Source organism: Eretmochelys imbricata, chromosome 2 (genome assembly GCF_965152235.1).
Source record: "Eretmochelys imbricata isolate rEreImb1 chromosome 2, rEreImb1.hap1, whole genome shotgun sequence".
NCBI classification, from domain to species: Eukaryota; Metazoa; Chordata; order Testudines; family Cheloniidae; genus Eretmochelys; species Eretmochelys imbricata.
The window spans coordinates 42,948,158-42,975,544 of record NC_135573.1 but is presented as its reverse complement, the minus strand read 5'-3'; the positions used below and the strand labels follow the sequence as shown (position 1 = coordinate 42,975,544).

Here is a 27,387-nt window from a genome sequence, read left to right as displayed (position 1 = left end):
GGTTTAAATTGACGCCAGCCCAGTGTTGGTGTGATGTGAAGCCTCTTCATTCGGTGAGAAAAACAGCATGGCAATTAAGAGACAGCGCTACTCTTTTAAGATCACTTTTGTTACAACAGTGTAAACTCCAGCTCTTTGTTCGATTGACTCGCGGGCCTCTGAACCGATGGGGCATTGAGTACTGTGAATAAACATTTACTGGAGAAGAACATTTAATCACTCCTTGTACCTTTAAGCAGCAGTTAATTAAAAAAAATGTTAGCTATGACATAGCTAATTACATTTGAAAGGCATCCCCAGAGAGAGTTGGGTGGGGGGTCAACAGTGATGAACACGCAGCAAGGCTTTAACGTGGCTTGTGTGGTCGCAGCAGAGCACTGGGAGACAGCTCTCCCAGCGATCTTAAAAAACCCCACCTCCATGAGGGGCACAGCGCTGAAACTTGCTGTGCTCAGGGGTGTGTTTTTTCGCACCCCTGAGCGAGAAAGTTGCAGCGCTGTAAAGTGCCGGTGCAGACAAGCCCCTCGGGCCTTGACGCAACCGCGATTGCTTAAATCAAATTAAAAAAAAAAAAAAAGCTGACTCCACAAACATAACAACAGAAATGAGACAAAAAGCCCTTGGCCCTCAAGACTTTCGTCCACAGCTCCTTTCCTTGTGCTCTCTTGGAGGCAGCCTGGTGCTAGCTCTTCTTGCAGAGAATTGTTGCCCAGTTGAAGTCCCAAGCTTTTCTGTCCCCTTGCTTCCTGTTTCTCCCTTTTTATACTTCGGCTTGCCCTCATTAGCTACAACGGTGGTGGGCCTCTCTCCATTATTGACATTTCTCACAGCTGACCTGGGGCAGGTTTGATTTTGCTGTTTGTAGGCAAGGAGGGTTCTTAACCCCTTTGTGGCTCTGTGTGTTGCATGGGGTTTGTTGTCCCCATCACAGCAGACACACTATTTATGGCTGATATTGTTCCAACTGCCTATTGATTGTGTGATAATTCAGTATTAACTACTTGTACAAACAATGTCATGCTGCATAACAATGTCATGCTGCATTCTGGAACGTTCTTTCATGGCAAACTCATGTCTCTGGGGTCAGTCAAATTTTTTTTTTTTTTAGTTCTTGCAACAGACTGTGACTCTGGCTCCAATGCTGAGATCACCTACTTCATTCAAAGCACTGACTTTTCCATCACGCCCGAAGGGATCATCAGTTCTCACCAGCAGCTGAACTTTGAGAGAGCAAACCATATGTATGAATTTGTGGTCATAGCTGTGGACAAAGGCCATCCTTCTCGGACAGGAACTGCATCAGTGCGCATCAGAATGACTAATGTGAATGACGAGGCACCTGTGTTCTCTCAATCTGGGTAAGCAGAGTTTAAACCCTGGATTGTTTTCTGTGTTGCAATTCATACTAATAATCCTGATTATACTTTGCTTAAGGGGCATAACTGCTGGTTAATAAGCATCTACTTGTGTTCTGAGCACTCTCCACTACCAGTGAAGTCAGTGGAATAACTTACATAAGTGTGTGAGGGATTGGACTGACAGGTTCCAGTGGTTCTCAAACTTTTGTACTGGTGACTCCTTTCATATAGCAAGCCTCTGAGTGCGACCCCCCCCTTATAAATTAAAAACACTTTTTAATATATTTAACACCATTATAAATGCTGGAGGCAATGCGGGGTTTGGGGTGGAGGCTGACAGCTTGCAACCCACCCATGTAATAACCTCACGACCCCCTGAGGGGTTCCGACCCCCAGTTTGAGAACTCCCGTTCTAGATTGTAAGAAGTACACATATTAATTGTGACATAACACATTGGATCCTTAGATCCATTGTTACATACAGAGATAACATAATTAGGCTATATTTAATGGAATGACTGAAAGATCTAACTTCTAAGGGAATATTTTTGGATGTGCTGGTGCCTTGGTTTTATGATGACTAGCCCTCTAAACACCTGAGCCAGAAGGAGAGGAGGATGGGTATGAAATGCTTGATCAAAACAAGTGTAAACTGAAAAAGATTGCATAGTAAATAACTTTCATTGGATTCTGTTTAGTTAAAATGCATTTTTCCCTTTGTCTGTAATAAATTTAAATTCTTTTTTGTCATAAATGTAAAATACAGCCATTTATAATAAATGACTATAATGTATAATATATGTATATGTATAATATGGCTATATGTATAATAAATTTATACATTTAAGATCTACAGTCCCATTCTATATATAGGGTCTTTATACCATCCTCATCACAGCAGTTCACATTTGGGTATTCTGGAATCCATAATTGTATTGAGACTTTACCAACATCAGTCACGTGAAGTTTGTTCTTTTTCTCGTCCTCCCCCCACCCCCCACAGGGGAGAACTGTGTGTGCCATGTAGTTTAGAGTCTTGTTTTTTGATATTTTTCCAAAAGGTCCTTAGAGGTATGCACAGAATTGCAGGATCACAATCATACAGTGCACACTGCAAACCAAAAGTGGATTCTTTAGATAGTCAAAGGCTCTAGTCTTTAATTTGTTAAACTGTGGATGCCCAAAGGTGAACGATATCACATTCACAGTGAGAATTCAGACCATTGGCAGCTTGTTAATGGGATTAATAGCTATCCTGATAGTAAATATGCATTGATTGTTTATCTTTGCATCAGTTACAAAACATTCCTCTCAGAAGATGCTGGTCCCAGTACCTTAGTGGCTGCTGTACATGCAAAAGATCCTGATGGAGATGGAGTGTTATACCAGATTGCTGGAGGTAATGAAGATGGCAACTTTGAACTGGATAGCCAGAAAGGTAGGAAAAGAAGTTTTAAAACATTACCTTACCATAGGTTCAAACAGTAGCTCTGCTTTGTGTCCATGTTGAAAATAATTCATATCGTAATTGAATACATAATTATGAAAAAAGCAAAACCGCACCTCATTCATACAGTCTTTTTATGCTTTCCATAAATTAGAATAGGTTCCCTGTCGGGCCAGCCATTATAAAAAAAACACAGGAAGACTTGGGTCTCTGGCTTAAGGAGTTTGCAGTTGAAGAAGACCAACCCCATCCCAACTCACCCCAAAATAGTGATATAGAAATATGACATTTTTGTTTACATTATCAGTAAAATTGCACTTTATCCTCCAAAATCTAGGCATCATCAAACTGCGCAGGAATCCTCTACCCAAACTGAAAGGACGTCAATACATATTAAACATCACAGCAACAGATGACAATGCCTCTGGGGGACCTACCCCTCTGAGAAGCTTTACAGTGGTTATTGTAGGAATTAATGACATTAATAACAACAAACCTGTCTTCAGAAAGGTAAGATATCTGTCTGTAAACCTTCTCCTCCTTATAGATATCATCACCTTGGGGATGATACTGCCATCTTTAAGGGGGGCTATAGCAGTGTGTTCTTTGCTTGTAGTAAATGTTGATTTTAAGGGATTATATTTGCCAGTATGGTAGATCCTCTACAATGGAATATACTCCCAGTTTTCTGCAGTCTTCAGTATTTAAATTGGAAAAGGCTCCTTTTCAGGAAAGTTTTTTCACTTCTCTAAGGCACTAAGTAATTGAAGCACATTTTCTTTCATACTCTTCTCAAATGTACTGCAAACCCACTGGAACATTTCATAGCTAATTTCTATAGTTCTGTATGTAATAATATTTTGTTCTATTTGTAGTGCACTTACTACAGTGACAGCACCTGGGTTCTAGAAAACCAGCCCCCAGGCACCTACGTCTTGCAGGTGGAAGCCTATGATGCAGACCTGGGACTTAATGGAGAAGTAAAATATGAGCTTATGCACAGAGATGGAGCTTCACCAGGCTTCAGTATTGATCCAGATACTGGTAAGTGGCTCTATGCCTGTTATGTTAAGGCAGAATTGCAGTGAATTTGGGTGCATGCTTCTTTGGTATATTACAGGGAATTGCTATAGCCATGTGGAGAACTATGTTTCCAGAACTGAGCCAACGTCAAACAGTCTGAAGTGAATGCTGAGGAAACTGAAAGCTTACCTTTAGTCTGAACACAGCAGAATCCTACTAAAATTATTGAGAAATCATACTTAATTTTTTTAAATGCTATAGGCATGATGTAAAATATGATAAATCTTTGGCTAATCTTTAACATCCAAAATAAATTGTATTTGATGTGGTAAATAGTAAAAGAATCTAGAATATGTGGGTGTAAGCCTACACTGCTTTAGCTGGCAAGTCAGCAAGGAAAAACAGAAACCCCAGTTTATCGGGGTATAAGACTATTCTGAAACATTAACTTTACCTTGGGACAAATCTCACTGTAGAAATATAAGTAGTCTGTACTTTGCAGAAGAGGAAGCATGAATGGATCTACAGTTCTACTTGAGTGTATATTCACCCCTTTGATGTGAGCTAACAACTCTTTGAACTGATTAATGTCTGATAAATATAGATTGGAAGTCCAGAATTCAGTTTTAAAATACTGCAAATACAGTGGGTATCGCACCAGAAGGAGATGGTGGTAAACACTGCCATGAGTGTTGAACTAGAGAAATATTGTCCCTATATAAATACAAAAGATACCCTCAGTGCAGAATGGTAATTCAGGATGTTCACACCTAAATATCTCTGACCCAACTATGTAACAAAGAGACCAAAGCCTGAGATGGGAAAGGGCAGAAGGTACAGGTTAATTGACAAAACTGAGATGCCAAGAAAGAAGCAGTTAGCAGAGTGAGACTTGTATTCTCAGATGGAAGTGCATCTTTGATAAACTTAGCCATAACTACAATATGTTACCTATTTTAACTTATTTCATGAGGCTGTTACCTAAATCTTAAACTAAAGATGATTTTAGTTATATCACTTACATTTGCTGGGCATTGATTTTTCACTTAGCTGTCTTTGAAATACTCTGACTTAGGTTGTCGTTGAAGTAACCTCCATGGACATTTCTTGGAAACAAGGGAAACTAACTTCTTTTCTGGGTGGGGAGAGGGAAGTGGGGTAAAAGGTATCTAGCCTGAAGCTCTCTGTCCAAGTGGCCAACCTGAAAGATGCTGGCTCTCGACAGTAGTGGCACAGTTAGTGCAAGCTGGTGACTGCGAGGAGTGGCAGAAACAGGGAACCTTAAGTTAGTCATGTTTAATCAATACCTTGCACAGTGGTGGTGCAAGTAAGCTGAGCAATGTGGACCTGGCGTGTCCCGTTCTTCTACCTACTGTGTAAGTGATGCCTGGTGTGGTTTTGCTGGCTTAGTTATGGCATTGTATGTATAACACACATAAGGTGTTTCTGTTTCTAGGGATCATCACTACTACTCAGAGCTTTGACCGAGAGAAGCAGAGAGAGTGTACGCTCTCTGTTACAGCTACAGATCAAGCTCAGGAGCCACTGATTGGTGTTTGTCAAATCACCATCTTCATTGCTGATGTCAATGACAATGACCCGAAGTTTGAGAACAGTCGCTACCAATGTGAGTGATTTAACCACGCACCCTCTGTCCTAACGGCACACAGTGGCGTGAACGTGGTTAACAGATTGAGTTCTTTTTGAAATACAGCTATCTGTGAAAATAACTCTTCATGCTGGTGACTGTATCTCTCTTAAAAGGGATCAATTTTTGGGTGGCCTTATTCACTATGTGACTGGAACAATGCTATATGGTTCAAGTTGACTTGTTTTCCAAGACACAGTGGAGGTGTCACTCTTCACCTTTCCAGGGGTAGTTAAATCCTGCCTTTCTGTGTGAATCTCTTGGTATCTATCCTGATCAGTAGGAATGTGTCTGTTGTATGTGAAGGAGTACATTCAAATATATGGGACAGCAAGATAGGTTGGCAGAATGAGTCAATATTCCTAGACCAGAACCTTATTTCTGGGACTCCTTTAACCCTAAAGTAATAGGGAAGGTGAGACTCCAAGGAGCCTGTAATCTGTCCTGACACCTCCTTGGCGTGAAAACAAACTTTGTAGAAATTGAAGGGGCTCATGAAAGGCCTTGTCTAGGCTAGGATAAAAGGTGGTTTTGTTTAACTAAAGGTGTTAAACCCTTTTAAAATCCCTAATGTGGACAGGGCAAGTTATATTTTAACACCTGTTAGCTGGCTGTGGCAAACAGTAGGGCACAATCATTTAGCACTTTTTTAAAAATGTGTAAACTTGTCAGTACCTAGTAGAAACAAGTTTTTAAGTAGCACTTAATTAAAATGTGTTGGCCAACATGCTTTAGGAAAAGGAGTGTGTGTGGCGGTGGTGATGTGTGTGGATTTTTTTGTTGTTGTTTTTTATAAGTGCCTACTTTGAGCTAGGCATGATGCAGACATGTGCAGTGCAAACTTTTCCAGACCTGCTAGTGCACCCTAATCTCAACTTGCAATACTGAGTCTTTTGAACTTAGACAGACAGCCAGTTGTTGCAATTTCTGTGCTTGTTCTGATGTGAGGAATAGGGATTAGGAGGCTGTCAGAATTGTCACAATGTGGCTTGAATTAGATGTGAATGCAAGCAATTAAAATATGACTACATTTGAGGTTTTAATAAATCCCAATTCCAGCAAAACTCAAAAGGACACATTACTTCAAAGGAGGAGCACAGGAATTGCCATACTGGATCAGACTTAATGGTCCATCTAATCCTCTACCCTGTATCTGACAGTGGCCAGCACCAGATCCTCTGAAGGAAGATGTCAGAGACCCCAGACTGAACAGTTATGAGTAACCTGCTCATAGAAGTAGTGAATTTGGTATATGTGAAGTAGTGAATTGGGTATGTGTGAAAGTTACCTGATTGGTCACCAGTATGGTTCCTGAGGACAGGCAGATCACAGGCAGCTGTGTTTCATTTGTGATCTGGAAGGGACTTGCCAAAACAGTAACATGGTGAGATAATGTTTTTTTGTGATGCAGATATCTGTTCCACTAGGAACTGGACTGACTCTAATAACTCTCATGGGTCACTAAACTCACTGGATGACAGTCTCTCTTGGTCACTACTGTCCTGGCCTGGATTCAAATCAGTTGCCTAGAAGGGAAAAATTCTTCATTACCAATCCATTGAGCTGTTCAGTTTCCCAAGAAATCTTTGTTTATTTAAATTGGAATAAGAGTATATGGATCTAATTTACTATAACGTATTTAGCTTCAATTTTGAAAGCTTTGCATAGAGAGAAATTATAAATTTCTTATGTATTTGATTGGTAAGAGTTTTACATTTTTATATGCAGGCATCTGTTACCTTAGCTTAAGTTAACTCCAATTGCTTGTCTTCACAAAATTATCAGATTACTATATAACTGTTCCCTTGGTCCCTGCAAATAACTTCAACATCTCAGCTGTTCACAGGCTAAAAAGGCAGTAAGTCGGTTCAAGAAAATCATGTCTGTAGCTACAGAAATAGTCATTTAGGTACTCTGGACATATTTACAAAATGTAAAAGTGAGAAACTTAGAAAAGCACAGAAATGTATGTTAGTTCTGTTCACTGTTTCTATAATGAGAAATTGAACCATGAGTAGGACAAGAGTAATATCTGTTTGTGAACTTGGACTTCATCCAAACTCCAGTATATTAAATTTACTTAAAGACCACTCATATAATTTCATATAAAGAATATATGTATATAAAACATGAACATGTTTAGGTTTAGTGGTCTAATGCTCTTATATTGCAGAAATGAGTTTGAATCTGGCTTTAAAGGAAGTCAGGAGATGTGGGTATTTTTGGACAACTCTAAATAAGCCCCTATTGTGCTGCAGCAGTTGGAAAAAAACATTAAATTGGATAAGGAATGGGATAGAAAATGCTGGATATAGTTTAATGTCACTATTTAAATTAATAGAACACCTTCACCTGACATACAGTATTCAGTTCTGGTATCCCTATGACAAAACAGATGCAATGGAAATGGGGAAAGGATAAGGAGGAATTTCAAATGAGCATTGAATTATTAGAAGTATGGATAAACTTGCACATGAAGAAAGAGTGAAAAGACTTAGGAGTTTTCTGTGTAGAGAGGAGCCATAGAAGGGGGCAGAATAAAGGCTTTAAAAGCAATGAATGGGATAGATGAGACCCTGCTATTTTCATTCTTTCATAATACAAAAACAAGGGAACATTCCATGAAACTGAAAGGCAGCACATTTATCTCTGATAAAAAGGAAATACTTTTTTAAATGAAACAAACCTGCAAAAATTATTGCCATGAGGATATTATTGAGGCCAAGAGTTTAGCAGGATCCAAAAAAGGATTGGAGGCGAATGAGAGTGTATGTCAAAGGGGAAAGAAACAAAGAGTTCTGGAACTGATATAAACCGTCACACTTCACAGCATCAACCAGCCTTGTAGGAGGTTAGGGAGAAAGTTAGACTTTTCCATAGCTGTCCACTTCAGGATTTCTTACACCTTCCTCTGGACCATCTGTACTGGTCACTGTCAGTCACAGATTACAGTGGTGCTTTCTAGCTTTGGAATCATCTAGTCTGACCACCTGTGTAGCATAGGCCATAGACCTTCCCCAAAATAATTCCTAGAGTAGAGCTTTGATGCTGGTGTATATGGTGCACTGGTCCAATCTGGTATAGCAGTAGCTATGTTTCTGTCTACGAGTGGACTTTGCAAGCATGATACCACCACCACTCAGTTTGGTATGAATGATGGGACAGAAGTCCTAACAGTGATGTAAGGGTTTTGTAGGACGGCACAGGGAAGTCTTGACAGAGGGGAGGGTCATGTATGTTTGAAGGTGAGCCTGACTCAATGCCTTCAGCCACACTTTTCATTCAGTGCTACCAGTATCTGCCTTTCATGAGCATTAAAACTGAGGTTGAATTTTGGGTTCAATATAATGCTGATGCTTCTTGGTGATGGAGAAGCTTCCTGCTCCCTTCCTCATATGGGGAGCCAGCTAGCAAAAAGCACTTCTTCAGGATTGGGAAACTGTTCTGTCCCAGCCATGGGGCTGCTCTGACAGTGTGTTCTAATATTTGTCTATAAGCAATCAATGTTTGTACGTCATGGAATTAAAAATACTGTCTCCTCTTTATAACAAAATCAAATGTAATTAGTCATGGGTTTCTAATGTTACTGGTAACTGCTGGTGCTCTATTCTCATATGCTATGACCTTATTCAAATACTTTGGTTTAAACAATTCATCACTATTAATTATCCATACATGTCTGGAAGAGGCTGTACTCAAATGTTAAACTGTATATAATAGTGACATCCTGGTAATAGTTACAGACGTACTTATCACAAACAAGGAACACACGATACAATGCAACATCCTTTCCAATTCAGCTTTGAACCTTTTGGTACAATGTATTTTAACAGGATACTATTCTCAGAACATAAAATCTATTACAGGACAATTGAGACTCTCTTGTAGTATTTACTAGCAATAAATTCCATTGCTATTACTTTTTTTCAGTACCAGCAAACCACCTCCAGACATACTTCTACTTGTAAGATTGGCATGACTAGGCCATTTATTCTTTGGCAGTCACATTTTGGTGGGCAAAGAAAAGTGACTTAGATGAGAATAGGGAGCAACAAACGTGCTTCACTTAACAGCTTTCATAACTGTACATAATACAGTAGGGGAAAACCAAGAGAAAACTTAGATATTTTTGTGTTGCAATAATTTAAAAGCAGCATAATCAAAACAACATTTATTTTAGTTGAACAGACACCTTTGATATTTTACATATTATATTGACTTACAAAGTGATGGTAATTCTAGTTTAATGTGAAACCAACTTCTCTGGAATACTGGTTCACTTCGTATAAAGGAAGGCCTAACCCTGTTCACCTACAAATATAGCCAGGTCTTTTAGGCTGTTTCACAGCTCATATGCCAGTGTGATTGTGCAGTCGTGATCTGTAAACTGGAAATACTGCCACACTGTTCTGTGATCTTAGCACTGACCTGGAGCTGAGAATTGTAAGTGTCCCCTTTACTTCTAGAATTGCCAGATCCAGGAATATTGCCTTTATACATGAGAATGAGGCCTGCTGAGAATACGTCTCCTCCTTTTTTCACAGACTTCCTCCATGAAGACACCCCAGTGGGCACAAGTTTCCTCCGTGCAGCAGCTCATGATGATGACCAAGGTGTGAATGCTGCCATTGTATATTCCATGTTACAGCAACAGCCAGAATACTTCCAAATCAACCCCAGCACCGGCTGGGTATATGTGAACCATCTGATCTCCCAGGTAACAGGACTCTTGTAATTCAGAATGTAACACAGCTTTCTTCCTGTGGAATATGTTGCAGAGAGTTAATCTCAATCTGTTGATCTGTGCAAATCAGTTTTTAGATTTCCTTAAACTTTTTGTTAAAACTACTTTGTAGATAACTCGAATCAGCCGGTATATTGTAGCAACAGATGGAGGCAACAGAAGCAGCACTGTGGAGCTGACTGTAACTATCACTAATGTACTCAATCAGCCTCCACGTTGGGAACAGAGCGGATACCGGGTTACAATCCCAGAGAACACTATTCGTGACACCAAGATAGTGGTATGCTATAAGAGAACCTCCTTCTCTCTCTAGAATAGCCCCCTCTCCCTTCCTTCTGTCCTGTCTGTGTACGTAGATGGATTATACATGCCTTTACTACCTTGCGTTGTGACCCTATCAGATTTCACAAGCTGTCTGCTTTTAGCTTTACGTGGGATATCTCCAAGGAAATTCCAGAAGCTGCCTGAGATGATGTGACTCCGAAGGCTGCACTTTTCTCTGTTGTCCTGTAAAGCCAGTGCCCCAGCAAGGGGTGCTCCTGGAGGGAGCATCTTTTGGATGAGTTGCAAAACTGAGGCTTAGCCCATATTAAAAATCCTAGAGTATTTTCCACAAGAGTTGAGCTGTGAATTCCAGGGTCCTGACCAAATTCCAGCTTGAGTGATTCCATTCGGCCTACCTGAGTTCTCCCTGCAATTTTCAGTGCCGCCCCTACCTGCTGGTTTAGTGGCGGAGTAGCTGTGCTGTATTTCAGCAGTGGATGAAATGCGTATTGTTTATTTTTCTTCGTCAAACAAGTTTTTTAAACTGGACACGCTGATTGCTTCGTCCCAGGCAGTCTTTTCTGTAATTGCTCATTGATTCCTACAGTTCCTTTTCATCTCCCAGGCCTCTGATCCAAGCATTTGGAAACAATTCGTTTTATCCAGCCAGGCTCATGCACAGCTTGCAGAAGAGTGAGATCCTCATAGTAATCCCCCGTTGGATGTTTTTTGGGGAAAAAGCTTCCTTTACCTGAAGGTGGTGTTCATACCCTTTGCCATATTTACAGAGCAGGGAAATTTAATATTGATTCAAACTTGGAACCACAGCAAAAGCAGTACAAAAATTAGACAAATCTCCAGAATGAAGGCAAACTGTCTCGTCATGCATGCACAACCCCAACCCCCCAAACTGGCATCTTAATACTCAGAATCATGCACTTCATAAACAAATACAGTGGCTTTTTGTCTCTTCAGACTGTCAAAGCCACATCCTCCCTTGGTGATCCCAGGGTTACATATAACCTGGAGGAGGGTCAAGTTCCAGAGACTAACATGCCTGTTCGTTTCTACCTGAAGCCAAACAGAGTGGATGGATCTGCTTCTCTACTAGTCTCGGAACCACTTGACTTTGAGACAACTAGGTTTTTCACTCTGAGAGTCAGGGCACAAAATGTAGCAATGATTCCTTTAGCTTCATTCACCACTGTCTGTATTAATATAACAGGTAAGTACCACTGAATTACTGTAACTAGAACAGGTAATTTTAGAATGACACTCAAAGTATTTCTAAAATATCAGTACTAGAAATTATGGAATGAAGCCTGGACTTAACAGCATAAGATTTCTTTTGAGTTTTAAGACGTGCAGTAGTAGAAATAGTCTTTTCATCTGAAGAAACCACAAAGTGTGATTTAACAAGTGGGATGTGGTATTTAAAAACATACACTTAATATAGAAATATCTGCACTAAAAAGTAATGCAGTGCTATGTAAGTGTAAAATTAAAGGAATCCTTCTAATGCCGGAAATGGCCCAGTAAGTGTTCCAATTCTAGTGAGAGAAAAGTGTAGTACTGGAAATATTTCATATATTAGGGATATTTGGGGATTACTGAAATGATTAACTCTTGGCACAGGACAGCAAAAATGCATACCTAGTAATTGTTAATTGTCCCTTTAAAACAAACAAACAAACATCTTTGCACTTTTAAGGAAAAAAAACCCTACTATATAATTTCACAAATTATTAAAATTAAATGTTACTTGTTTGTCCCTCGTTAGTTCATATTACATACACTTGTGTAGTGGGTTAGTAGTGATGTGGGTGTGGGTCAGTGGGAGGCCACTCTGCCCCACTACATCAGGGCCATCAGAAAAAGATACGAAAAAGTTCATCTTTACTAATTTCGCTACCATAATTGCACAGTGAAAAGTATGTTCATCTATGGAGCTCTTCCATAATACACCAAAACACCTGTTGTTTATTTGTGTAGTGGCTAGTACCTAAAGTCAGGACCAGGGCCCTATTGTGCTAGGCGCCACACACCTCCCTCCCTCCCTCCCTCCCTCTCTCTCTCTTTGGAACAGAGAATGTCTTTTGAAATGAAAACATTCTGTGCTCCAAAGAGATTACAATCAAACTACCATAAATCAATATTCATTAGTAACATTGTTCCATGGTCCTATTAATAGTGTTGTAACTCAGTTTAATGGCAACTTCATTTTAGCCAGGAACAAAAATGATTTTCCAGTAACGTAAAATTCGAAACAAGAGATTCATTTTGGGGTGGGGGAAGGGAATGCAAGTTAAACCACTTTTAAGTGGGAATTAGCTACCAGAAGTCCTCAACTTATAAAATATGACTTTTTATATATGCATATGCAAAAAAATACACACATTATATACATAGAGAGAGAGATTGTATTCCCCCCACTCTCAACTCAACAATGGGTGAATGCATTTACTAAAACTGAAAGAATATTGATTGTGTTTGTTGAAATAACACATGAAAAATAGTCTGTCACAAGGGAGAGTTAGGAACACAGGAAAACTGGGTTGTAAAGCAAGCCTGTAGTAACAACAAACACAGTAGCAATCTAAGGCCCTGATCCTACAAGCACTTGCACATGTTGGAATCAGTGGGACCATCTCATGGTTGTAAAGTTAAATGTGTGTGTTTGCAAGATCAGGCCCTAAGAATTTGTCAGCCTCATTCATTGAGAAATGCTTAAAATTGCATTTCTCTGTTTTACCTACTATTGTTACACGTAATGTTTAGAATAGAACATATTTAGCAAAATATTTTTGTCTGTTTTTAATTTGTTTTTTGTGTTTTACAGTACTTGGTGTAGCTTCAATTTCATCAGTTGACTTCAGTCAGCTCCTCTGTTTGGCCTTTCACACAGCAACAGAGGAAAGAAGTTTTTTAAAACAGAAAAATGTGGTTGTAAAACTGCAGAAGTTAGCTGGGGAGTTCAGTGCAAATGTAGCACCTGAAGCTACTTTTAATCCATATTTTGAAAATGACTGAATTTCAAGTTGACAGTATCTCTTTAAATTAATGACACTTCATAACTGCAGTTACTGACACTGGAGTGGTCCCCAAGGCTCTGATTCTGCAAAGACAAGGGCAGGCCTGCACACAAACTTTCATCAAAATAACAAAAGGGGTGAAGTAAAAACCAGTTATTTTGGTGGAGGTCTGTTATCAGATGTTAGTCCTATCTTAAATTTAGATATGATGAACAGTTCCATTGGTGTCCATAAGTAATCCTGAATGCTATTCAGTAGGTATGTAAGTCTTTGCCAGGACCAGGGCCAAAGAATATCCAGCTCCTGGTATCAGTAAGTTAATAGGTTAATCGGTGTCTCGCATAATACCTGAAATCACAGCATCACGTCTTCCAGAAACTTCACAATCGCTCTAATTAAAAGAGCTTCTGCCATCTGCCTTGAGAATGGGAATGCAGAAAACAGGATTGGACATTAGCAGGAACTCTGTGATAGTTTTTCAAAACAGTCTGCTAATTTGTTTTTTAAAAGGTGCAGTTTTAAGATTTGAACCTCCTCTCATTATCTCTTAACTCCTCTCTCTGCAGATGTCAATGATAATGTTCCGTTCTTCACATCTTCTACCTACAAGGTGTCTGTACCTGAAGAAGCAGCTATTGGCACATCTGTTGCCCAGGTTTTAGCAACTGACTTGGATTCTGGGCCATATGGAGAGGTTTATTACATACTCTTTTTCTCCCAGCAATATTAATCTGTTAAATAGCATTGACACAGTTAAACAATGAGAAAAGATAAGTAGCAGATGGGACAATAATGAGCCATAGGCACCTCTCCCTTCCTCTTTGAGCAGGGTGGCTAATTTTTACCTAAATAAGAGCTGCCTCTGATCTGTAAAAAACAGGAGAGGAAGGATGGTCCTGTGGTTAGGGCACTAGTATGGGAGATCTGGATTCAGTCTCTATTACACCACTGGCTTCCTATGTGACCTTGGGCAAGTTAGTCTCTCTGTGCCTCAGTTCCCCATCTGATAGTAGTGATAATAGCACTGCCCTACCTCACAGGGGTCTTGTGAGGATAAATATAGTAAAGATTAAGAGGCAGTCCGATATTACAATGATCAGGACCATACAAGTACCACAGATAGGTGGGTAGGTACGATGTATACAGTCTGCTCCATCTCAGACAGAGGGAGACTCTAGATCATGTCACATAGTGACCCAACTTGAGCTGGAGACATGATGAAGCACTGCATGCTGCTACTCATGCTCTCTTTGGGCTGCCCCCACAATATTAATTGTCAGGCTGTAGGCTTCATTTTTGAACTTTTTGTTCACGTTTGACTCATGAATGGCTGGCTTTTTGGCCAGCTCTGGTGTAGTGATCAAATACAAACAGGCAAGCAGCATTGTGAAGTGCTGCTCACCCTTTTCTGCCCCATTCATTACCCCCTCCCCAAAATCCACAGCATGGCTCTTGTTAGAGAACTTTGACTCTCAGTGTGTTATCATTTTGTAACTTGTAAACCTGCCATAAGCTGTCACTGAAAAACTGTGTAGCAAATATTGTATATAGAACTGGTGGGAAAATGTGTGGGGATTTTTCCTTTCAAAAAAATTTACTTTTCGTCATAGAACTGAAAATTTTCAGCTGAAAAGTTTTTGGTTTTCAAAGTTTCTGTGAAATATGTGGTTTAATCTAAGCTCAGTTTTCCTTCGGAAAACTTTGATGGAAATTTTTTTGACCAGTCCTAATTGTATATTACCAGGAACATTGGGGTTATTTTACATAAGCATTCTAACTTTGTCGTCAAACTGAGTGAAGGCCTCAAGAACAGTCTGTTCAGTCAAGAGCCTCTTCAGATATTATTTTGCAGACAGTTTGAAAGGGCTCAGGAAGGATGGGAAAACAGCACTCGCATGAAATGGTATGCATGGAACCTCACATACAATTTCTGAACTTCAGGTTCAATATTCAATATTGGAAGACCCTAGTGAAGACTACCGGTTCTTCATCATTGATCCTGAGACAGGAATTATTTCCACCAAAGCATCTTTTGACAGAGAGAAGAGAGGCTCTTATTTAATTGAAGTTCAGTCTCAGGATTCTGCAGAGTCTGCGCGACCTGGTGTTTATGGGCAGCCCAACACAGGTAAGCATAACGGCTTAGATACCAGGTAAGAAAGGATTCCACTGCCATTGGTAGAAGCGGAGTTTTTCATGGAATGTCGGAGTAGGTTACATAGACAAGATGGGTGAGGTAATATCTTTTATTGAACCAACTTTTGTGGGTGAGAGAGACAAGTCTTCGAGCTTTGCACAGAGTTTTCTTCGGGGATAGGTTAGGCCATCCCACAAGTAACTTTATGTCTGGTCTCCGTAATCTAAATTTTCATTTTCAGATACAGCATACGTGAAGATTTTTGTCAGTGATGTCAATGACAATGCTCCAGCTTTCCCTCACCCAGTATATGAAATCAGTATAGAGGAGGACAAGGAAGTTGGATGTGTTGTTGTGACAGCAACAGCAAATGATGAAGATGAAGGTGTGCCAACATACTTCTCCTATATTTTTCAGTGCTTTTGAGTAATGCAGCGTCCACCATAATAATGGTTTCTCTTGTGAGCTAATGATTTTCTGTTTTAATCCTGTGATTGATTGTATTTAGGAGAAATTTTAAATGGATTTCAATAGTTTGGAGAGGAGAAGAATCTCTGTGGCTTAAATGTGTCAAGAACTCTTAGTAATCTACTCAAGTTTCCACTTTGTAGAATAACAATATGCTAGTGATCCTTTTATTTTAGAACAACAGACATTTAAATCCTCACAATTCTTCTATTTGGTGATGATGTGCTAAATGCCCCTCTTAGTCTGGTTGGTGGAGGAGAAAGGAGAGAAGTTGGAGCATACTGCTGGCATTGAGAATTTGAAAAAAACCAAACCCACAACTTGTTAGTCACTTTGATAGGTGGGTTACTACTGGGGCCAAACTCTCATGTTCAAACATCTGAAATACAGCAGGTTTTTTTCTGACTCCTATCAGTTGCTGCTCGTGTCACTTCAATAGCATATGGGTAAGACATTTCATAATAAATTAAAAGGTTGAAAATGTTTCCCCCCCTCTATTAAGAGCTTACGTATTCTGTATGGAAAATGATTCTTTGCCCCTGTGCTAAATGGAGTGAACTTGATACACTGAAGCGGTTTTGATTGTTAAAATCAAGTATCTTGTCATGTTTCTTCCTTTTTTCCTTTTCAAAGAACAATAGCTTATCACTTTCTCAAGTTTCCAAACATTTTGCAGCAATGCAAAAGAAAATAACTAGGATCGTATGTATGGAATATATTTTGAAAACAAATGGTCTTTTGAAACCTTGCTGTTCTTTTGAGATTTTGGCACCACCTGGTGGTAAAAATAAAATGAGTGTGTAGTAACAACAGATGTTTGGGTTTAACATGGGGAGGAAACTTTTAAACAAAAATAGCTTCTAGTCTTTAATAACACTACATTATTTCAGTTTCAGCAAATGAATGCACATTAGACGTGTAGGGCTAACTTCTACTTGCAAACTACGCTTGTACATATAACTATGCAAAATGGAACAAAAGAGTTGCCTAACTTCTACTTGCAAAGTACGCTTGTACATATAACTGTGCTTACAAACACAGAACTCTGCAGTTATTTGTTTTTCTGTCTTACTCACACTTTCACATACACGTTTCTGACTACAGTTACTTTTTTGTTAAGGCATAATACAACTGCTTGTCTCTTAAATTTTGGCCTATTGCATGCAAGTCAAACTACGCATCCCATTAATAAATGTTTGCTGCGGCTTTACTGCGTGCTTCGAGAAGTATGGTATGGAATTCTATACTAGCAGTAAGTAAACATTTGCTGTTTCATACAGGTGCAAATGCCAAACTGAGGTATCAGATTACATCAGGAAATGTGAAAGGAGCTTTTGATGTTGAACCCGAAGTGGGAACCATCTTCATTACTCAGTGTCTGGACTATGAACAAGAGCAGCGTTATGAGCTCCGGCTTGTAGCCTCTGATGGGAAGTGGGAGAATCACACACTCATTGCCATCAATGTAATCAATAAGAATGACGAAGCTCCAGTGTTCACTAACAATGAGTACCATGACAGTGTCTTAGAGGAACTTACAGATCTGCCTGTTATGGTTCTAAAGGTAAATCAGTTTGCATAAAACAGAGAGATGGGTTTTTTTGAGGGTAAATTAAACTTTTATTCATGCATAACTACATCAGTTACTGAGAGCCAGATCTCATCAGAAGAGGGTGAACCCTGACACCTGGAATCTGTAAGATTCTGATATCCTTCTGTCTTCCATGTTTTCCAGCTATCTGCGTTCTTTTTATAGAATAGATTAAACAAAAATATGTGGTGGCTGGAATTGGGTAATAAACTTAGTTACTGGCCAGTATAAATGTAAACAAACCTACTGATCCATGGTAAGAAAAGTGCAAAGGGAAGACAGACTTGTGGTTGAGACATGGGACTGAAAGTCAGAAGATCAGCTTTCTCTTCTCAACTGTCACAGGCTTCCTTTGTGACCTTGGGCAAATCACTTACTCTTGTCGCTGACTTCATTTCCATATCTGTAAAATGGGGATACATACCTACTTTACTGGGGTGTTCATCAGTATTTGTAAGGTTCTTTGAGATCTCTGGGTGAGAAGACACTATGGAAGTGCCAAGGATATAGGTGATGATTTCCCCATCAGAGGAGTATAAGGAAGAGAAGACCCAAATTCTGACCAGTTTCTAACCCCTCCTGTCTGTTCCTATGAATCAATTTCTGTTTGCTCCTCTGGTTCAACTTCCACAGGATCTCACTGCAAATACTTGTTCAGCTGATTTTTACTATTACTTCCACCTAACTTTTCCTGTATATTTTCCCCACTCTTCCAAAATGCACTAGCATGCAGAATGCATTAGTCTCCCTAAACACAATCAGCCTATTTCTCCAGCCCAGCTGTAACCTTTGCAGAAAGACCCAAATGACTCAAGCCAACTGATGGTTACTCTTAACTGTTAACATATAGGGGCATGTTCTTTAGTAGACCTCCATAGTACTGCAGCTTGCAGTAGAATTTCCAGTTCTCTCTCTCACCCCTCCTGTGGTTTGTTCTAGGTTTCTGCAACTGACCCTGATCAAGAAGCTGACCAGAGTGCCCTTTGCTACTCTTTACATGGATACGGAGCCAATAGTGAGTTCTGCATCAACGAGTACACAGGAGAGATCTATGCAAACAAAAAGCTAGACCGTGAAAAGCGATCCATATGGCGCTTTCTTGTCCTTGCTACAGATGAAAATGGAGAGGGACTAACTGGCTTTGCAGATGTAATCATAGAGGTCAGAGATGTGAATGACAACCCACCTCTTTTCCTTTGCATGTCAGAGGGCTGCTTCATGGGGCAGGTTCCTGAAGATTCCCCAGCAGACACCACTGTAATGGAAATGAATGCCGTAGACCTTGATGACCCCAAAGTTGGGAAGAATGCAGTATTAACGTACAGAATTATTCAAAATGTCCAAAATGAAATCAACCTCAACTTGTTTTCAATCAACCCGGTTACGGGCACCATCTGTACTGTGCTCGGATCCTTGGACCGGGAGAAGGAAGAGAAGTATCTGGTGGTGGTTGAAGGAAGGGATGGAGGTGGGCTCACTGGGACAGGCACCGCCACCATTTTGGTGTCTGATATAAATGACCACGCTCCAGTCTTTACACGGAAGATGTATACGGCTTTTGTCTCTGAAAATGCAAGTATCAACACTGAGGTCACAATGGTAGCTGCTACGGACAGAGATGAGGGAGAAAATGCTGTGGTGACATTCAGTATCCTCGATGGGGATGATGATCGTAAATTCTCCATAGAGACAGATAAAATCAACAGACGTGGGGCTATTCGGCTGCGGAAACACCTAGACTTTGAGAAACCTCATGAGAGGGTGTTTAACCTGACCGTGAAAGCTGAAGACACCGATTTCTTCAGCATTGCTCACTGTGTTGTCTATGTGGAGGATTCCAATGACCACGCCCCTGTGTTTTATCCCCCGTTCTATGAAGTGATGGCTCTGGCTGAAGATGTGCCTCTCGGCACTAAAGTTGTGCAGGTCTCTGCTGTTGATTTAGATTCGGGGCTGAATGGAAGGTTTTTGTATCACCTGATAAACAGGTCTAACCCAAGTGGGCAGTTCTCCGTGGGTAATGATGGTTGGGTTGTAGTTGCAGGATTGCTGGATCATGAGGCTGTGACACAGCACCACCTTGTGGTCATAGCCACTGATATGGGACAACCTCGGCTGACTGGCAGTGCCTCTGTTCTCGTGACTCTGCAGGATGTGAATGACAACGGGCCAGAGTTTGAGGCTCAGTATAACCCAGTCATCTGGGAAAACACTGCTTCGCCGCAAATTGTCCAAATGAACGAGACTTCTACTTTGTTATATGCTAGAGACAGAGACACTGCTGCTAATGGAGGGCCTTTCTCCTTTCACTTACTCAGCAACTTTGGCAACGTAGCTTACTTTAACTTGCAGGATTTCAGCAATGGAAGTGCATTGCTCACTGCACTGCATACCTTTGACAGAGAAGTGCACAAGGTGTTTTACCTGCCCATTCTGATTACTGACAGCGGGACTCCTCCTATGAGCTCAACCAACACGTTAACTGTTAATATTGGGGACCGAAATGATCATCCTCATTCTGCTGGCTACATGGAATGCCTCATCTACTGCTATGATGGTAATTGATTTGGAGCTTATTTCACTGGGCTATACTCAGACCATGAGCAGCAGGTGTGCGATTCAAAGAGATCTGTTCCATTCCACAAGAGCTGCTTTCCATGATACATTAGCATGTTGGTGGGGAATGCAGCTCTGCCAAAAGGTTGATTAGAACTGAAACTTGGTGTGTAAAGTCTGGTCCCAGGGGTTGGAGTTAATTGGTGTGTGGAGGAGATTGAATTTGGGGTTGAAGGAGGGTAATTGGCTTCTACCTTACGTACACTTCTATAAAACTTAAGTAAATGGTTTTCAGATGCTATTTGGTTTCACTTTAATTATGAAATAGCTTGACTTATTTTATACTGATGTTGTTCATTTAATAATGTTGTCAAGGGCTGTGATCCGGATTCAAGTCTGAATACCCTGAGAGAGTGCTTGAAATTTGAGGTTAAACTAATCTGGCATGTTGTCTAGTTAATGTTTTAAATGTGAACCTGAATATGAACCATCTGTACCCTCTGAAAAGTTAATGCAAGCCTTGAACTGCCCAAAAATAGAAATGGAAAAAATCTTCTGTGCTGCTGTTTTTTGTGCCCTCCTTCGCTCATTGCAGCCATCATGAGGCAGGGCACCTTCCCTGACCCTCCGCTCCCCACTCCCTGATGATCTCTTGCAGTCCCCAGTCTCCTTACATAAGCCCCAAAGCAGAGTAAACTATATAAATAAGTTATGTTGTAACTGTGGGGCTTGCATCTGTGTGGTGTTGAACTCCTCCTCCCCAAATCCCACCTTGTTCCTCTGGTCACATGGCATACCCTCTAACTAGTGTTTCTGATCAGGAGGAATTTGACTTCTCTTCCTAGTAGTGCTGTCGATTAATCACAGTTACCTCACACGCGATTAACTCAAAAAATTTAATCTCGATTAAAAAAATTAATCACCGTTTTAATCGCTGTTAAACAAGTGACTACCAATTGAAATTTATTAAATATTTTGGATGTTGTTCTACATTTTCATATATATCTTGTGTTCTGTGTTGTCATTGAAATCAAAGTGTATATTTTGATTACAAATATTTGCACTGTAAAAGTGATAAACAAAAGAAATTCAATTCACCTCATACAAGTACCATAGTGCAATCTCTATGTCCTGAAAGTGCAACTTCCAAATGTAGATTTTTTTTGTTTTATTACATAACTGCACTCAAAAACAAAACAAAGTAAAACTTCAGAGGCTACGAGTCCACTCAGTCCTACTTCTTGTTCAGCCAATCGCTAAGACAAAAAAGTTTGTTTACCTTTATAGGGGATAATGCTGCCCTCTTCTTCTTTACCGTGTCACCAGAAATTGAGAACAGGCATTTACATGGCACTTTTGTAGCCGGCATTGCAAGGCATTTAGGTGCCAGATATGCTAAACATGCCCCTTCATGCTTCAGCCACCATTCCAGAGGACATGCTTCCATGCTGATGACGCTTGTTAAAAAAAATTAATGCATTAATTAAATTTGTGACTGAACTCCTTGGGGGAGAATTGTATGTCCCCTGCTCTGTTTTACCCGCATTCTGCCATATATTTCATGTTACGGCAGCCTTGGATGATGACCAAGCACTTGTTGTTTGTTTTTAAGAACACTTTCACTGCAGATTTGACAAAATGCAAAGAACGTATCAATGTGAGTTTTGTAAAGATCGCTACAGCACTCGACCCAAGATTTAGGAATCTGAAGTGCCTTCCAAAATCTGAGAGAGATGAGGTAGGGAGTATGCTTTCAGAAGTCTTAAAAGAGCAATACTCTGATGCAGAAACTACAGAACCCAAACCACCAAAAAAGAAAATCCACTTTCTGCTGGTGGCATCTGACTCAGATAATGAAAATGAACATACATCGGTCTGCACTGCTTTGGATGGTTTTTGAGCAGAACCCGTTATCAACATGGATGCATGTCCCCTGGAATGGTAGTTGAAGCATGCGCATCTGGCACGTAAATATCTTGCGACGCGGGCTACAACAATGCCATGAGAATGCCTGTTCTTGTTTACAATGTCACCTGAAAGCGAGAAGTGTGCAGCATTGTCTCTTGCAAATGTAAATAAACTTGTTTGTCTGAGTGATTGGCTGAACAAGAAGCAGGACTGAGTGGACTTGCAAGCTCTTAAAATTTTACATTGTTTTATTTTTGAACGCAGTATTTTTGTAAATAATTCTATATTTGTAAGTAGAATTCAACTTTCAAGACAGAGATTGCATTACAGTACTTGTATTAGGTGAATTGAAAAATACTATTTCTTTTGTCTTTTTGCAAACACTTGTAATAAAAAATAAATATAAAGTGAGCACCATACACTTTGTATTCTATGTTGTAATTGAAATCAATATATTTGAAAATGTAGAAAACATCCAAAAAATTTTAAATAAATGGTATTTATTGTTATTTATTTATTTATTATTGTTTAACTGTGCGATTAATTGTGATTAATTTTTTTAATTGCTTGACAGCCCTACTTCCTAGGTATACTGTAGTAGAGCTGACATGATGATATGTTATAAGATGTGTATATATAGACAGTGCCAGTGTATTGGACAGCTATTCTACTTGACGTGTGCTTGTTATAAGGTTTAGTTTGATGTACAGAGTGAAATTTTGTGTGGCTGCTATTTGCACAAAAGGCCTTTGTCATTGTTGGCAGTCTTCAGGGGTCCGTTCTTGAACTGCAATGATGGAACATTGGATAACTTATTTCCGGTGAATTTTGGACACCACTTTGCTGTACTTCACAAGTACACAAGATGTACTTTGCTGTTTTATCAACTCCTGTGAACTTAAATGAGGGGATTATTTGTCTTAAGTCTATTTAAATAAAAAAGACGTACATACATTGAGGTTGTGACACATGATAAAGTAAGGAAGGCTTTACATTTCATGTTGCCTCTTGTGTTCAGGTACTCCAGGGGTTTAACATCAGTATATAATATTATGTCCTATATAATGGCTATTGCAAAATATATTTATCAAATAACTACTGTTACAGTTACAGGGCTAGCTGCATCTCTGGCTCCTTTCTCGTTTCTCTGAGTGCACCACCTCAGGTGTTGGGCTCTGGGTCTTTACCTAACTCAGGGCTCAGTTTTACAGTGCTCCCACTCTTAGACTGGGGTACAGTACCCTGTGTATCCACCATTCTTATCCCCCAAGCCAAACTGAGTTTAGACACCTGCGGTTCTTCTCTTTGGGAGCCTGTGACAGTGGTCTTCAGTGCTTGAAGAAGGCTGTTCTGTCAGAAGTATTAGCAGTAGTAACACTTTCAGAGAAAACAAGATATTTAAAACGTTCTACATTTCCTTCTGTCTTACCATCTCCTGATGGTGACCTAGGCAGGGCTAACTTCTTCACCAGGGTTCTGTCTCAATTAATGCCCCATTCTTAAGTATCCTTTTTAATCCAGCCAGAGTTCTTTTAAACTTCTGTGTTCACGGGCTTTTTCCTGTTCTGGTTCAAACCAATTCTGCAGTCTGGCTGGAGACAGGCAGAGTCATCAAAGCTAATAGTTCAGAAGTGGCTTACCCTGAGCCCTTCTTTTCTTTCCTGCCTGTTTTTCCGGACAGCCTGAGTTAAACCAATATCCCCATATAGAAAACACCCCAATAACTAGGCCAACATACAGTATTCATAAATCATTACAGAGCTGCCTTTAATTCCATCCCAAGTACTGACAGAGATTTTAGAGTTAAGGAGAGCCAGCAAAATTAATCAGATGTTTGTTTATATACATGTGTATAAATGTCAGATACTTTTTAGTTATGTCATTCATGTGTTTAATTATGATAGGTATCTTACCCACAACTGTACTGGGCCAAGTTCACGCACCAGACAACGATGACTGGGATCACAAGACCTATCAATTTGAAGGAAAAGCATCAAGGTATTTTAAAAATAAAATAATGACCTGACAAAATGGATGACAATATTTTTTTTTTAAATAGAAAGAAAATATTTAAACTTTCTCTGAGAACTCACATGCCAGAGTGTATTGTGTGTACTCTAATTTGTGTGCACACAATCTCCAAACCCCTTTCCTACATAGGAAGCCACATTATACGCAGTCATATGAGCAGCTCCAGTGCTTTAGTTTATGCCACTGTTTTGGGGTTACTAAGGGCCTTGCACCAATGGAGGAGAAGCGTAACCAGGGCCGGCTCTAGGCACCAGCAAAGCAAGCCCGTGCTTGGGGTGGCACAGTTCCAGGGCCAGTGTTCCGGCCACCCCCTTTTTTTTTTTTTTTTTCCCTTCCCAGCCCCGCTCAGTCAACAAATGAGCCCCTGCATGGGGCGGGGCGGCGGGCTCAGCGCGGGAGTCCCGGCCCGGGGGCAGTCCCTGCCCTGGCCCCCTGCTGCCGGGGGAACAGGGAAATGCAGCTCCTCCCCCCCGCCCACCCCTGCCTCATATGTCACAAATGGTGGAGGAGCCGAGTGGAGCAGAGCCCGGGATCGGGGCAGGACCCATGGCCAGTAATAGACCCGCTGCCCCGGACGGCTGGGCGGGTGCCCCTGGTCCGCCCCCCAGGCCACTCTGTCAGTTACCGTCCCCTCTGCGGGGGTGGGGCTGGGGTTGAGATCAGGCTGGGGGCCCACAGGCGGGATGTACAGCCCCGAGCACCTCACTCCAAACGCTGCTATAGCATTACACATTCTTTTAACGTTACCAGTATCAGTGGCTTCTAGTGAGCACAGTTTCTCAAAACTGAAATTACTAAAAAATTATTTGAGGTCCATCATGTCTCAAAATCTTTTGTCAGGACTCGCATTAATTTCAATTGATGCCATCCGTAATGCTGGGTCTATACGAATAAATGGTAAAATAATGTATTTTTGTGTCTGCAGTATTTCAGCTGCCCCCTTTATGTTAGTGCTGGGAAACTTTGACCTCTTATTAGTCTGCTTAATTGCAAAAAATTTAGATTAAAAACCAGTTCAGTTCATATAAATTCTTTTAATTTATGAGAAACTGGGTGCACCGGAAGACACTAACGTTTTTCATTACAATGTATAGTTGAACCCAAATTGTTTGTAATTGTGATTTTATTAAAATTAAATGAGTACACTAGTAGGAAATTGTTTTATTTCACTAACTACACATTCTCTATTTTCATTTAAAAAAAATTAAATTGTCAAAAACAAAACAAAAATTGCGAAGTGCAAACATGTAAAAGCCTAAAAAAAGGGGGGATTTTTTTGCTTGGGGCTGCAAAAAACCTATAGGCGGCCCTGAGTGTAACATAGTTCTGCTCCACCCTGGTTCCTCACTCTTCTTTCACCAGAGGGGAGGGGGTAGATCTGTTATGTCTGTCAGCTTTACACCAGGGGGAATTCTCCACAAAATCTGGTCTTGCTGTGAATAGAACTTATCCTTTGCCTTTTCTTTTCAAATAATTTCTGTTGCAGGTACTTTATCCTCAACGATAACTCAGGTTTTCTGACTATTAAAGAAGGTACCCCAACAGGAACTTACCATGTAAGAGTGAAAGTTACTGATGGTATCTGGCCAGATGTGATCTCGACAGTAAAGGTGGTTGTGAAGGAAATCAAAGATGATGCCATCCGTAATGCTGGGTCTATACGAATAAATGGTAAAATAATGTATTTTTGTGTCTGCAGTATTTCAGCTGCCCCCTTTATGTTAGTGCTGGGTAACTTTGACCTCTTATTAGTCTGCTTAATTATTAGATATCTGTGTTGAATATGCTTAATATTCCTCTAAGTAGAGATCTGAAAAATGTACACACGTATTCTGCTCTGTTTTCTTTTTCCTCTGATACATAGAGGGGGGTCAGAAGACACTGCAATAAATGTTGCATTCTAGGGTAAAACAAAGATGAGTTCCACACTGACAGTGCAACCACGTATTTCTATTGCAAATAGAATTTGTTTGAATAACTCTAGTAAAAAAAAAAATCTTTCTAAAGATATTCCTGATTTAAAGAGAATTAAAATAAACGTAATGACTGAATAAATAAGCCCCCACAGTGCAAACCATTGAGCAGAAACCAGTATGAAAAATTTCAGAGCCCAAAGGTGAAAAGTCTCTCAGTGCCAAGAGAATGGAGTCAGATGTGCAAACTTAACTATTTTGGTCTCTGCTGCTCCCATTATAATTGAACGTCATATGATTGTCCTCAATCTCAAAGTTGAGTGTGTTGTTTTTTAAATTGTTTGTTACAGATATCACTGCAGAGGATTTTATATCTCAGTCTTCTGAGAGAGAAAGTAAATACAACCAAATGAAGAAACTACTTTCAGAAATCATACCAGCTCAACTTGAAAATATCCACATTTTCAGTGTCTTGAATAACCCAGGTCAAACCCGAGGCGTTGATGTTTGGTTTACAGTTTCTGGACCACCATATTATAAAGCAGAAAAACTTAACGGCAATGTGGCAGTGTCTAAAGCACGGGTATGTGGCTTTCAACTCATTGAGTTAATTAAAATCTTGCATCTATAATCTAGTGAAAATGTTTGCACAGAATCATTGATTTTTTTTTTGAGAGAGAGAAAGATTGTGTGTTGCAATATTTGAGCAAAAAATTTCTTTATTAGTTTGGCCAAAAGTTTCAGATATAGATGCTTAAAGTTCAGACCCATAATCCATATTTAGGCATCCAAATAGCATGACCTAATTTTCAGAGTTGCAGACTTTGATGAGAGCTGAGGGTGTTCAGCACATCTGAATGTCAAACCACTCCTTTACTTGCATAACTTTAGGCACCCAAATTTGAATATTTTGCCCTTGGAATACTGTACTTCCTTTAGGAGTATGTGTCTCAGAACACGTATCTTCTACAGAGACTATGAAATCCTCCATAAGTGATGCATATGGTTGGTTTTTTATGCACACAGTTCTTGGTGTTCTGCTTTATTTCCTCAGCCCATGTATTGAAATGTTCCGTAACTAGAATGCACAAAATTACTCAGTCAAAAAATCCATCTTTCTACAATAAGAAAGCAGAGTGGTAAAATAACCTTTTCCCTTCAGAGAAAAATGTGAGCTGAAAATTAAACACACCAAATCACTCCTTCAAATAAAATCTAATAAGCAGCTAAGTGACTTGATACATTGGGAGGATGCGCTTTGGCAATG

The 27,387-nt window shown here is 40.0% G+C and overlaps 1 protein-coding gene across 1 annotated transcript in view; it reads left to right on the top strand.

The window, feature by feature from the left end:
- The window catches only part of LOC144260108 (neural-cadherin-like), a 55,486-nt gene that overhangs the window by 12,651 nt on the left and 15,448 nt on the right, over window positions 1–27,387 (top strand). Inside the window, exons 5-20 of the mRNA XM_077808672.1 lie at window positions 1,109–1,358; window positions 2,654–2,796; window positions 3,143–3,315; window positions 3,681–3,849; window positions 5,285–5,455; window positions 10,021–10,193; window positions 10,333–10,500; window positions 11,460–11,709; window positions 14,083–14,210; window positions 15,458–15,644; window positions 15,895–16,038; window positions 17,402–17,685; window positions 18,652–20,269; window positions 24,081–24,174; window positions 25,694–25,878; window positions 26,471–26,703. Of these exons, the coding sequence (XP_077664798.1) occupies window positions 1,109–1,358; window positions 2,654–2,796; window positions 3,143–3,315; window positions 3,681–3,849; window positions 5,285–5,455; window positions 10,021–10,193; window positions 10,333–10,500; window positions 11,460–11,709; window positions 14,083–14,210; window positions 15,458–15,644; window positions 15,895–16,038; window positions 17,402–17,685; window positions 18,652–20,269; window positions 24,081–24,174; window positions 25,694–25,878; window positions 26,471–26,703 (4,370 nt within the window). The remainder of the gene's footprint in view (window positions 1–1,108; window positions 1,359–2,653; window positions 2,797–3,142; window positions 3,316–3,680; window positions 3,850–5,284; window positions 5,456–10,020; window positions 10,194–10,332; window positions 10,501–11,459; window positions 11,710–14,082; window positions 14,211–15,457; window positions 15,645–15,894; window positions 16,039–17,401; window positions 17,686–18,651; window positions 20,270–24,080; window positions 24,175–25,693; window positions 25,879–26,470; window positions 26,704–27,387) is intronic.